Here is a 13,739-nt window from a genome sequence, read left to right as displayed (position 1 = left end):
CTAGGGTCTAAGCTAGAAGACTAAACAGAGACCTAAGTACATAGGACCTGAAAGACACATCCGTTGTTGTTGTTGTACCAGTTGTAGTCTTTATTTTTTTAGGAACTGAGCTAGACTACACTCAAGACACATAAATGATTGTAATAGAGTGTGAAATATAGGGTCTGTGCTTACAGACGACGAATTCATATTCAGTGGACGATTATTATATTGTTAATGAAGTTGGTGCAGCTGAAGGGCGGATTCCTTTTTTTTATGGGACGGTCTGTACTCGACCTTAGACGAGCTTCCCTACTAACTCAGTGATTTTCTTTGCCAGTTGTTCGATGTGTCACGCTCTGTTTTCATCGGCTTGGTTCCGCGAGCAGATTCGTCAAACGGAAGCAGTAAATTGTGATGTCGGGAATAGATCAATTATCAGGATTGGATCATCTTATCACGGAGGTGCCCCGAGTCTATCGCTTGAAGGGATTAGATTTAAATAGAAGAAGAAAAAAATGGTAATGAATGTAGGCTACATTTAAATGATAATTATAAACTAAGGTCAATATATTTTTTAATTTGTGTGTGTGTTATCCACCCTCCACGTAATTTACCTTTGATTCTTATATGACCCTGTTTCGATCCTTAAAATGTTTGTTTTTGCCGTAAATGTTGTTGTTTGTTTGTTCGTTTGTTTGATTGTTTTGTTTGTTTGTTCCCTGTTCTTTAAGCTGGAGCGTTGCTTGCGTTTTTAGCATAATGATGAAGCTTAGAGTATACGTTGGCAATCCATTGACTAAGTGTGAGTGTCACTTTACTTGACCAAGTTTGAAGCTTAAACGCTTCAAGCAGATGTGCGTATGTAGTTACATGTGTATCTGGGTGTACGTGTGGGTGTTTGGGTTATCGTATTTAATGTGTTGTTATCTTCAATGGGCAAAGGAAAAAACGGGTAACAAGATCCACTGTGATGCTCTTAGTCTCTCTGTATCTTTGTTTCTCGCCACCCCTCTCTCTTTCTCTCTCTCTCTCTCTCTCTCTCTCTCTCTCTCTCTCTCTCAAACACACTCAAGCACATATACGCACTCTCTCTCTCTCTCTCTCTCTCTCTCTATCCCTCTCTCTCCCTTGTGCACTCTATACCTCTGTTCCTCTCTCTCCCTCTTGTACTATTCTCTTTGAATATTCTCCCTCTCTCTCTCTCTCTCTCTCTCGCTCGCTTTCTCTCTCTCACTCTTACTCACCTCTTTAACTCCCTTCAATCTCTCTCTCTTTCTCCTTGCCAACTCTCTCTCTTACTCGCTTTGTAATGTCAAGATTTCAAATGCCAGACAGTAAAAAACTAAATAGTTATAGCAATTTTGTCTACTGTTATTTTATCCTTCAAGCTTGTAGATTGTCCTACGTCCTAAGGAAAACCAAAGAGACTGAAAGCTCGAGGACTTTCGGCTTCGAGAACCCTCGAGAACCTGGGATCTCCTACACCCTCATAAGCAATTCATTATTTTTCTATAGCCTGTGAGCGCCCGTAAACAGGTGAGTGGCTGGAGTGTTCCACATGGAGTGGTGAATGTGCGCTGTAATCCAGTGACCGGAGTTATACCGTCAGTGGTTTTATACGAAACAGGAATTATTTTTTAACAAGAATTAATATTTAGGAGAATGACCGGTTAAAAAGTAACAAACGTACACTCATTTGTTGCGTTAACAGCCTGATTTTTATTTCATGTTGCACCAGCAATACCCATCTAAACATTTACAAATTTTCCAATAATACAATATTTCTTATTTACATTGAAAAACTATTTATTGCCCAACGTCACACATTGCACATTTTCATTCAAATATTTCTTAATTTTCATTATTTTAGTTATTAAGTTTATGAATCTAAATTTGAAGGAAACGAAAATTCCAAAACAACAAGATTTTGGTTTTAATTATTGTGCTTTTCAAATAACAAAACAAATGTCTTTTACGTGGAATTTTAGAAAACTTGTTAAAATTCTTGAAACTTATCTAATACAAATCCATTACAAATACATTTATCTTTAATAAAAATCTACCGAAAACGTATTAAAACAGTTTAACAATGCTTAAAAAAGGATAGATCAAAATAGTTCGGTGCAGTTCGGCGTGGTTCGGAAACAATCGGCCAAAATCGGGCGAAACACACGTTGATATTCATATTGTCCGTATATACATATCAAGCGAGCACAAAGTCCTTGGATAACACAAAATGTTAACGTGTGAAAGCAGAATCTGTCTTAAAATCCTGTGGAATTTCCAATATTCGACTATCGCAGTGGCCTGGTGGTAAGTTCCAGTTGTAAAAAAAATCCACTGAAATGCCTTCGGATTCATCACCGAATAAAAAAATTGCGATGAATTCGCGTGTCCATCTCGAGATGTTGAAGGGGGGAAATCAGGTAAAAGTTCATAACGTCAAGTCCAAAAGAAGCGGTTGAAACAGAAATAGTTAACCCGTTGAAAACCGAATACTCTCGTCCCCATAGGTTTCATACAGGGATTACTCGGTTCCAGTAGACAGTGGGTTAAACAACGTGTTCTTTAATATTTGTATTGGTATTGGCAGATGAAGGATACCTCCGTTTCGACGCTGGTCGTTACCCAAGAGTTATCCGGTCGGTTGTTGAAGCTGTGTACCGCTTGACGGTGAGCGTTCTGCTGCGGTTGGTCGGGCTTGAAGCGGTTGAAGACGAAATTGCGTGTGAAAAAGAATTCGGTTCCATCAGCCCAGAAGTATCTAGGAAAGAAAATGCAAAAGAAAATTGATGTTAGAAAGTTAATAATGATGATAATAATAGCACCATTTATATAACCCTTCGTACTCATTTTTCTAACCGCTGTACTATAATGATGCCGGCATTAGCCGAACGAACCTAAAGGCGCTATTGCATAGAGGAATCACTTCGCACCGGGTTCCCATTTACGTCACCAGAGTGGAGATTGGCAAATGTAATTAATGTCTTGCCAAAGAACCGCGGACCATGTGATCCAGAGTCCGTTGACGTATCCAATAGACCACAAAACGTTGAACTTATTCGATGTTTTCGTCACTAAAGTAATATTTCTTCGTAGTACGCTATCAGATTGTCAACTAAGGTCAATGGTGGTCTTTCTCCTACTTTTTTAAAAACATTTTTAAACATTTGTTAATTTTTTTTTTTTTTTTTTTTTTTTTTTATTTATTTATTTATTTTTTATTTTATTTATTTATTTATTTATTTTTTTTTTTTTGGGGGGGGGAGGTCGGCGGGGCAAAACGTGTTTTATGGGAGAGGCAAAGTCTGCTGAAATGTAATACGTAATACAATTCCCTCAATATTTAACCCAAAGTCCAATCCAAGTTATTTTGAAGGGGGAGGGACGGGCCTAAGTTCCTAAATTCCCTACAAGAGATTATCACATGTGTTTTGGGACTTACAATTTATACAGAATGTATGCTGGATTTCGTTATTAAATTGGGTACCTTATCGCCTCTCCCCCACTGTCAATGAAGGATTTTGCTCTCTTTTTTGTATTCATGAAGACATTTGCACCAAATATCAAGTAGGTTTCATAAGCCTTTTGATGAAATTATTAATTATCTAAGTCGTAAAGACTAACACGAGTCTATTTAAAGGAAGTTTTGGCACCCAACTGTTATTCATTGCGTTGCCAGGAATCATGTTTAGATGTTGTAAAAAGTCATTGTTATGGTCACACAAAAGGTGACAAAAGGGGAAATTGAAAATGCCGGTTTTGATTTGTTTAATTTGTTGATGTTAATAATAATAATATTTAATTGTTATATAGCGCTTAATGCAAATGTACCTAAGCGCTTTACAAATATACTATTACCCCGGTCATTGGATTCAGTGCTTGCCCGCACACACTGTGTGCACAATCTCCACTCCCTGTGGAGCATTATAGCCAGGCGTTACCTGACACTCATAAACTGTTTGACCAATAATGACGGCCGCATCCTACCGGGTACCCATTTGACACCTGGGTGGAGAGTAGCAAGTGCAGGTTAATATCTTGCAAAAGGATATTAGTGCCGTTGTGATGTTGAATCGTTACCACTCCCCCCCCCCCCCCTCCCCTAACAAAAAACTAAATGCATTCTCAACATACCGGTTGCTTTCGGGGGCGGACGGCAGCTCGGCGAGACCCATCCAGATTTTGTTGGCGCCACCACCGGTGTATCTCAGCCAGTTGTGTTGGAATTTGTTATGCATCATATCCTTTGTGACGATGAGATGACCGCGAGGAGGCATGCCGAAGCCGGGGCGTTGGCCGGGGACGGCCTGTGCGGAGAAACGGGCGCAGAACATGTTGGCTTCATCGTAAGGTAGCCTCTGCCAGATGTACCTGCACAAGGGAGAAATACAAAAAAACATGATAATGAAGATGACAATATTTCCATTTTGATGATTTTGGATATTAAGGAATCGTCAGAAGACTTTCATTCTATCGTATTTTCAGTTATGAAATAAAAAGTGAGATAATTCATTCCAGGCCAATTCCAAGCGTTACGGAAATCATATTTCCAGAAATGTTTCTATTTTGATTACAGAATAGTATAGAACTTTTAATAAATATATTGAAATCATTGATATGATATATTAACTTCATGAGGTACTTTTTAATAGACAACTCAACTATTTTCAAGGTACCTATATTAGTTTATATCATTGATTCATAGAAGTCTTCAATTTTGATATATTAAAAAAACATTATCTTGAAATGTCATACAATTCATTTAGAGAAATTATTCCTTGTGTTCCTTGGCGTAGATGGCGCAATTGAAATTTCTAGTTTATGAACATTTATTAACAGAGATGTCCTACAAAAAACCATGTCTGATTGTTGCCTATTACATTGTAGATTTAAATATAAAGTAAAACAAAAACAACTCTTCCCCCGAAAGAAATAAACAAACAAGTATAACAAAATAATTAGACTAATATGAATCATGTTCCAATGCAGAAACAAGGCAGAGTTCATAATCAGCACTACCAATCAGTTTTTGTATGCGTTCGTTTCCTGTGCGGCAGCAAGGGCATCAATTAGATGTAAAATCAACTGTGTAACCTCTAGCAGATAATTACGAATGATCACACGGAAAACATAATCCTTTACAACAGCGAAACAAGCAACAAAGAAAGAAAGGGCAAATGTACAGTTGAACCTGTCTATAACGGCCACCCAAGGGGAATAGAAAAAGTGGCCGCTGTAGACAGTTGGCCTTTCTACACAGGTTCTAAAACACTCATTTCTTTTTCAAGGGAGACAAGATGCGTAGCCACTTTAGACAGGTGGCCTATATAGAAAGGTTGTCACTAAGACAGGTTTGACTATGATTAGAAGACAGAAAGTGATGGATTGAATTAAGACATCCCACTTTTATTTTGTTTACTCGTTCCTCTTTTCACGTTGAAAACTAAAGACCACAATCCAATCCTGGTTTAACCCAAATGAGGTTGTCGATAAACGTCTCGGGGGAATGAAAGTCACATAAAGTAGGAAGTGGCGTGGCGCCATCTACGGATTTTTTTTCTTCAAAGTTGTAGATTTTGTCTGACTGAAGTCACTTTCCAAATATAACACAGCTTAAATCGAGTAAGATTCAGACCATAACAATTTTGTGAACAAAATAAAACATAAAAAATACTGTCATTTCATTTAGAGCCGGTCACATGCCGCTTTGAAAAATCTTTTTTTGATGATGTAGCTCGTACATCGAGAAGCCATACTCTGACAATCGCCCGTTTCTTGTTGTTTGTCTTCTATTCCTTCACATTCTTCTTCCTCCTCTGCGTCTCTTTCTTCTTCTTCTTCCTCTTCTTCCTCTTCTTCCTCGTTTTCCTCTCTTTTCATCATCATTTTCTCTTTTTTCTCCCTTCACATTATCTCTTACACTTCATTCCACTCCTTAACTTTTCACTTCCTTCCTCTTTCTTATTCACTCTCACCAATTCTCTTTTCCCATACTCGCTGTTTGACTCATTACTAGGGTAAACAGTGCCCTCTTGAGACTAGTATTAGCATGGTGATTCACTTATCAGCATCCCGGTAAATCGTCTCATTCTTTCAAAAACAGACTCTGAACAAGTCGTACATTTTATATAACTGAAAAAAAGTATAAAATAAAACGATCCATAACACTTTTATTTGATACGACTGAAATAGTAATCTAAATGTAAACCTTATAACCAGTTGTTTATTGTAATAGGCTCTGATAAAACATTTGCACGCCTACTTGTAGTTACCATCAAATTCATGTTTCCTTTCGTACTAATGAATTGTTGTTTGTTAGGATAGGAATTTATAAGCAATACATTTATTTTATATTTGAATCAATCTGAAATCTAGAAATAGGCAACGGTTCACAATCGGACAATGTGAGCATGATCAAGAAGATGGCAGGAATTACCGTGAGAAATTAAGAAGCCAAAACAACTGGAAAGTATGAATTGGAAATAGAAACATAATTCTAAAAGATAAAACGATTTTTAGGGACCTTATTATATTATTGTCACGATATTCAGATCAGACTGGACAAATAGGAAAGTTTCGATGGGCAGTTTAATATTCCCCTCATATCTTGTATCAAGCATGTGAACATTTATATCATAATTTGTTAGTTTTGTTATCATAATTATAAATTTGTTTAAATTGATATCTCTGTTTGACTTCAATTGGTGCTTTGTTTTCGGGTATAAATGTTTACTTATTATTGTAAAATAACTTGTAAAATAGATCCAGTTCTTTTAATTTGTCTACGATTATCTCAGGAACATTAATAAATTAAGGAAAGTAATAGCCTGGCGACATATTATCGTAAGTGAGTCATAACTAAGACCAATACCCTTTTACACAAAAATCAAAATCCATTGTCATATTACCCTCAAATGCATTCGTGCAACCTTACCAGGGATTACTCTTTCTCTGCTAGACTTGGCCAATTAATTTTCTATTTATAACATAAGTATGAACACTTGTCTCCAATAAGTATTGATTAACACGAGACACAAAGCTGTCATGAATATGTGTTCTATAATCCTGCATTGTCTGCAAGCTTTATTATCCTAATTCATTTATTCCACTTAATTCCAAACTTCATGAACAGGATTTGAGACGTCATCCTGTGTCTATGTAGTTGTTCGTGCTTAAACAATGTCTGCTTGGACTGTGTTGGCATATCCATGTTTTGTGGTATTTTCCCAATTTTTGAAGAATTATTTCAATTAAGAGTAGGACCTATATTTAGCCCGTTGTATGTGGATAGGCTTGAAACTAGTTTTTCCACATTTTCATTGCTTAGTCGAGCATGAGTTCAGGGCCCGGTTTCATAAAACGTGTTAGCAATAACAACTACCACAGATCCGTAACAATTCTGCTCACATCCAATCAACAATTATTGTAACTTGTTATAAAAAACCTTGTCTAATTGTTATCGAGGAATTGTATAATTATGAAATATATGGGACTCACTGTGTTTTGTAAGGGTATGGAATCGTTAAAACAATTAAGTGGCAAAGTCTTGCTGTTTGCAACCCTTCGCTTATCTTGACAGTTTAGTTTCCAAAAATTCCCCACTGATATTTAATATATCATCTCTACTCAACATTATATATGATATTATTTAAAGCGGTACAAATATTGCTAATTCGGTGAATAAACGTCGTCCAAAATAATATCTCTTTAAAGAAAGATTGTCGTATTTAGTTGTTTAACATTTTAAGTTTCGTGAACTCTTTGTTTGAAACTACGACTGTCCCGTGTAATCGTAGATTTATTTGCATATAATGATGACAATAATAGGTAAATGTATATAGCGCAGCTACTATATGAATATCAAATCAAATCAAATCGAAACAATATAATCTACTGCGCCTTATACAAGGTATCATAGGTAACATAATAAGGCGCTAAAGAATTCAAGGGATTTCTTTCTACCAGGTACCATTTACGTCACCTGGGTGGAGAGTTGCAAATGTAGGTTAATGAATCAATGTCTTGCCATCTGGCCAAAGGACATTAGTGTCGCGGCGAGACTCGAACCGCGAACCATGTGATCCATAGTCAGGTGACATATCCGCTAGACCACGACACCTCCATAAAATACATATAATATTAGTTTGCATAAAATCTCTCCCCAGCCCCAGGTCTTCTAACTTGGCATTATCTGAATCAGATCACCCCTAAATTGATCTAAAAATGTGTCATGTGGATTTCTGGAAGGTCGTATATAGAACAAGGCACGCGAATAATCTGCTTAGCTCTAAACGGGGGACTACCGAAAGCCTAGGCCTCTGGAAAGGGGCCTGACATTATAACCACCACATGTCAACAACAATGACAAGTCTAAAAGGGGTGAGCTGGGAAAATGCTTCAACAGGGATTCGTTGAAATACTTGCACGAAGGTCGTTGCGTGAGAACAAACAGACGAAGACAAGATTCACTACTTTCTAAATAAACATGAATATTTGTTGCATATAATGGCCCGAATTCACAAAGGAGCTTTGTCGACAAACCTAGGTTTATGTGTGTCATATGACGCGTTTCGACGCGTTTCAAACCAAGGTTTGTACAAAGTAACGTAGGTTTGAAACGCGTTTAATATGACGCACATAAACCAAGGTTTGTCGACAAACCTCATTCGTGAATTCGGGCCTCTATGTTTGATGGACATGCTAATTACCAGATCTTAGGTACTTCTATTTTCCTTTTGACAGATCTTCAAGTCGCATCGGCCATATTGATGTTGTCGAGGTATTGAACATCTAGGTGTGTTTCATTCTGGGCCCCAAACTTGGCGCCTGTTTGACTTTGCTGACGTCGGTTGTGATGATACCATTTATAAACTAACTTTACCGGATATTTGCCATTTTGAATTTAAAGGTCGATTGCTAAATGTGAATGCCTTAAGAAGCCAGCAAGGTCACTCTAAGGTGAAGGGGAGGGGATTAAATAGCCTAGCCGCAGAAAAAGGGCCCACATTCTTTACCTTTCTTACAATGTCAATGATAAACAACGGTCATACATAATTGTGACTAATATGTGTAAAGCGCCATGAGCGTCAGAGCCTGGTGGATACCGGCGCTATATAAGTATCCATATTATTTATTATTTATTATGTATTGATTATGATGATAGTTTTGCCGGAAGAGTTCTAAAAATGAAGGGTTTCTCCCTCTTCCACGACAATGCCCCTGACACGCTTGACAGCAGCGATTCAAGCTCACGTGCCACCTCTACTTCCCCTGGGTTCATGGGGGCCAGAGGGGTAACCGGTCCCCTAGAACTAGAAGAAAGAAAATAAAATCGCGGTCGCAAATCCTGTGGATGATTAATACTTGGTAATGACACATTGTCAGCAGAGTTTCGCTAACTTGGTGGAAATTAAATCAGGTCATTTCCAGAGAGTAGCATAACTTTTCTTTCTCCAAACATCTGTTTTTAGTTCTGTTTTATTATGCTTTTTATCTAAATTTTGATGGGTTACGGCAATTACGCCTCTAATTTATTTTTGACCTCACAGGAACTTTTTTTGTTATTTGTAAACCTTATATTTGTACTTTTGCGACTCTATGGTAGTGTTTAAATATGATATATATGTGAAACTAGTTACGGGTGGACTGCAACCTAACAAAAATAGATGTCAATTTAAGCAAATTCCTATTATAAATCGCGACAATAGACCTTCCCTGATATCATTGGATGTTAAAGTCTAGTTAAAATTGTTTTCTACAAGTCTTTTATTAAAATAAAAAAAACGAAGAAAAAAAAAATTAAATTTGAATGCAAAAATAATGTTTCTTGAAGCATATGAAATAAATAATATTTTAGGAAATGGGGAAAATACTAAACGAACGCAATACTTTGGTGCGTGTAAGGGTGTGGGTATGTGCGTGCGTGCGTGCGTAGTGAGTGTAGTAACGCATTTATTTAATTAAACAAAACAAAAACCTGACAAACGCATTGAAGAGAAATGTATTGTCACGGTTTAAAGTAATGTTCGTATGTAAAACCAGTTTCACAGGTATTATGATAAATTGGATAAGAGTCCGGTTTAGAACAGGTGTATGATCGGTGGATAAAACTGTGAGCCGGCTCATGTCAATTGGGATTAATTGGGATTAGTGGTCCTAGGGCTATTTGGAAGTTAGTCAGGTGCGGTCATGATACCGCATAGACATCTGGATGTGAGGATCGTTTTTCGGTTCTAAATTAGAATGGCAAAAGACAATGGTAGGAAAATATGTAAGCAAAGTAAAAAGGTTTTATACATACAAATTCCTCATTTTTCACTGCGTCCGAAAAATGAAAATTGTTTGGTGCGTGTATGGATGTGGGTGTGCGTGCGTAATGACATGACAAAGGCACTAAAGAGAACGTTTTGTCATGGTTAAAAGTATGTATGTATATACTAAGTAGAAAGGTTGTTTACATACACATTCCCTATATTTCAATGCGTCCGGAAAATGGACAGATATTCTGAGGTCTCCACTGCCCCCTTCTCTTTTGTTCAAACAAGTTGAAGCAAATTACCGAGAACATCAAAGGTATGGCTAAAAACTGATAAAGTTTATAGCCGTACTACAGCCTTGGTCACTTAACTAAAAACAAGTTATATGAATAAGATACTCTGATATCAATTCATGTTCATATCTCCTTGGCTCTTATCTATCTCATTCTCTCTCTCTCTCTCTCTTTCTCTCTGTGCCCCTTTTCTCTCTCCTCCTCTCTACTGCACTCTCTCTTTACATATCTCTTTATCAGTAATATTCTTACAGGAACTGTCCATCAGAGCTAGCCTAGTCCGTTTGTCTGCCCCTCTATTTGGCACATATACTTCCTTAATTAATGACTAATTACTAATCAAAAAGACAGACAACGACACCTTCCTTAGTGATGCTTTCCTTCCGAACAATGATTTGCCATAGGATAGTCTAACCGCCAGACGTATGCATTTTGTGCTTACACCATAACTATTTTAAAGTTCTCCTTTTCATTTAACCAAATCTGTCTCCTTCTTTGGTAACCCTTTTCCTTTCATCAGTTAGCTATCTCATTTTTTATGATAATTTTTTTTTATAAAAATGCGCTACATGCAACATGTATTACCCTTACACTCCAAATTAAAACTGTCGGGTAAAATGTTAACCCATTATGATCAAAAGGAACATACATCTGCGCTAAATAAGTTTCTACACAATATTGTAAAAGAAATAAGTGTAAAATAAACATCCCGGAATCGGGTTGAATAAACGCTAAATTGAGGATTATTTCACCAAACGAAATTACATGTGCCCTCTTTACCTAATGTTAGGTTAATTTAATATTATTTGAAACCCATTACCTTAACTTTGAAATAGTCCTGCTTCTAGAAAGAATCCTCACCAAATATTCACGATTTTGGTGACTGAAGAAAATGTTACCTGACGACTTCGCGCAAGACTCTTTAACAGGATGTAGGTTTAACAAATCCTTCACAAATGTGTGAATATATTCTCATGGTGATAATTCAACCGGAAAATGCCAATGTCCTCTTTTTGTTAAGGAATATGTGATTTGTTTTTTCGTCGACCCCAAGTGTTGAGACGAACGAGGAAACAGAGAGAACTGATGCGGGGAAACTCCCCTTGTTTGTCGTCGAGTCGTGAAAAGGTGTTTTCCCTTATTTAAAAAAAAATCTTCTCTGCTTTGTTTTGCCGCTATTACCTCGTACGCTTGTTTAGTCATCATTTAGATTATATATAACATAGTTTCGTGTCAATTCAGTTCAAATATAGGCGATCGTAATTAATCCAGCATGCTTTAAATCGGAAAATCTCTTTGACAGACATACATTAACTACACTTCAAAATTGAAAGCTGATGTGATGCCGTAGAGATCCAAAGAGCTTATCTGAAACTGCTGTAAGCTGACAACACCCAAAATTAGCACAAATTCTGCATACTTCATTAATTTCCCCAAAGGTAATATATTTCCTAGCTCAATATCAATTGAAGGAGTAAATGATCAGTTTAAAGTTCGGTTTAAGATCAGTGCCTGTCCAAAGCACTTTCTACCATTATTCAAGTTGTCCTTTATATTCTCATTGAACCTTCAGATTCTCTAAAAAAAAGATAGGAAAGCATAATTGTAAAATTCATTGAAATAAATTGCACATCAGGCATATCTCACTGAAAAAACTACAAACTAGGCCAAAAATTTCGTTTGTCCCAGGAAGTATCTTTCGGTCTATCCATCGAGTAGGTCAAGAACTAATCAAGAGCCTTAATTTCATTTGTCTCTGGAACTCATTCCTGATCGAGAGGGCCATGAACATGTATGGCCTTTGAATCCTTAGTCATTGAAGCGAAATGCAACTCAAGCATTAATCATTACTCAAACTACCAACAAGTTCCCGACTTCTTGTTCATGTCCTAAGAATTTTGTTCAACCCTGACCGAGTTCCAGGGGTCATGGAATTGTTAAAATTAGGCCTATGAGTGGATCTTCTTGCGGTTAGTCTTTGTCAATCCCCTTAAACTTCAAGACCAGATACACCTGTTGCGCTTGTGGCTTCGACCGAAGGCGACAGGTAGAAGCAGGTCACTCTTGTTTTTCCTCTTTTTCTTTTTTGACTTGTCACCAAGATGTATACTCAAAAATGTTAACAAAATATGTTAACGTTAAATTTTCGGAGCTGTCTTACAATACGCTACCCATCCTGATCACCGGTTGTTTAAAGATAAGACCATTTATTTGCGAATGTATTTGTATCCAAATCATTAGGTGCTGAGGAGCATATCTCTGTATATCGCTTTCAGAAGTTTGCCCCGTTTACAGGTTCTTCTTTGAAATGTCTTCAATCGCATTTGCCAGGAGGAACTTACTTTCAACCCATCAAAGGGTACTTTCATTGTTATGAAACTGAACATCTCGCATTCTAATGAATGGATCTTAACAATTCTAAAGATCTTTTTCGTTTTTTGTTTAAACTTACTTGTAGCAAAAGTTTCCGAAGTTAGTCCACCCTGGTAGACAGCCAGCCAAGGGGGCTCCGGGCTGTTGAGGGTTTCCACCTGCACCGAATCCAGGACCACCTGCACCGAATCCAGGACCACCTGCACCTGGCTGCCCTCCTCCAGGATTGTTGGGCCATCCTCCACCTCCTGGGTTGTTCGGCTGATTCGGGAATCCTGGGTTGTTTGGCTGATTTGGGAAACCTCCTGGGTTGTTTGGCCGATTTGGGAAACCTCCTGGGTTATTGGGTTGGTTAGGTTGCTGCGGAACCCGGGGGAATTGCGCCTGGGCATAGACCAGGCACCCCAGTAAAATCGTTAAACACGTCGTACCCATTTTTCAATAACACTGTCCAATCCGCTTTGGGATATGGGCCACAAAGATCCTGCAATATGCACTTGATGTGCTGTTGCCTCCGACAGTACGTGGGTTCCTATGGATGTTCCTTACTGGAGATGTAACGAAAGATGGAAGTCCTCTCCTCTGTAGTGATCCAGGGCGAAGTGAGGTTTCTTTCGCTGGTCTCGTTTTGGCCCAGCAGTCGAGAGGGGGACAGGGAGGGGTACGATCTAACAGGTGCGTCATAGGCCTGCGTGAGGGTTGAACTTGCACAGTATGTAGTCTCGATTCGCAGTCTCCTTTCGCATCTTCTGAGTTTGATATGAAGAAAGTGTGCTCGCTGTAACGTCCGACCTAATTTGTTTACAAACAAATCAAACCCAGATACATTATT

The 13,739-nt window shown here is 37.9% G+C and overlaps 1 protein-coding gene across 1 annotated transcript; it reads right to left on the bottom strand.

The window, feature by feature from the left end:
- Window positions 1–2,550: 2,550 nt before the first annotated feature.
- Window positions 2,551–13,510, bottom strand: SM29 (spicule matrix protein SM29). Its single transcript, NM_214639.1, is given in 3 exon segments — window positions 2,551–2,746; window positions 4,120–4,356; window positions 12,987–13,510. Coding segments are annotated over 3 exon segments (789 nt in total). The 5' UTR covers window positions 13,343–13,510.
- Between the last annotated feature and the right edge of the window lie 229 nt (window positions 13,511–13,739).

Source organism: Strongylocentrotus purpuratus, unplaced genomic scaffold (assembly GCF_000002235.5).
Source record: "Strongylocentrotus purpuratus isolate Spur 01 unplaced genomic scaffold, Spur_5.0 spur5_scaffold_17, whole genome shotgun sequence".
Lineage (NCBI taxonomy): Eukaryota > Metazoa > Echinodermata > Echinoidea > Camarodonta > Strongylocentrotidae > Strongylocentrotus > Strongylocentrotus purpuratus.
Note: the sequence above shows the minus strand (reverse complement) of the source record. Positions and strands in the feature narration are given on the sequence as shown.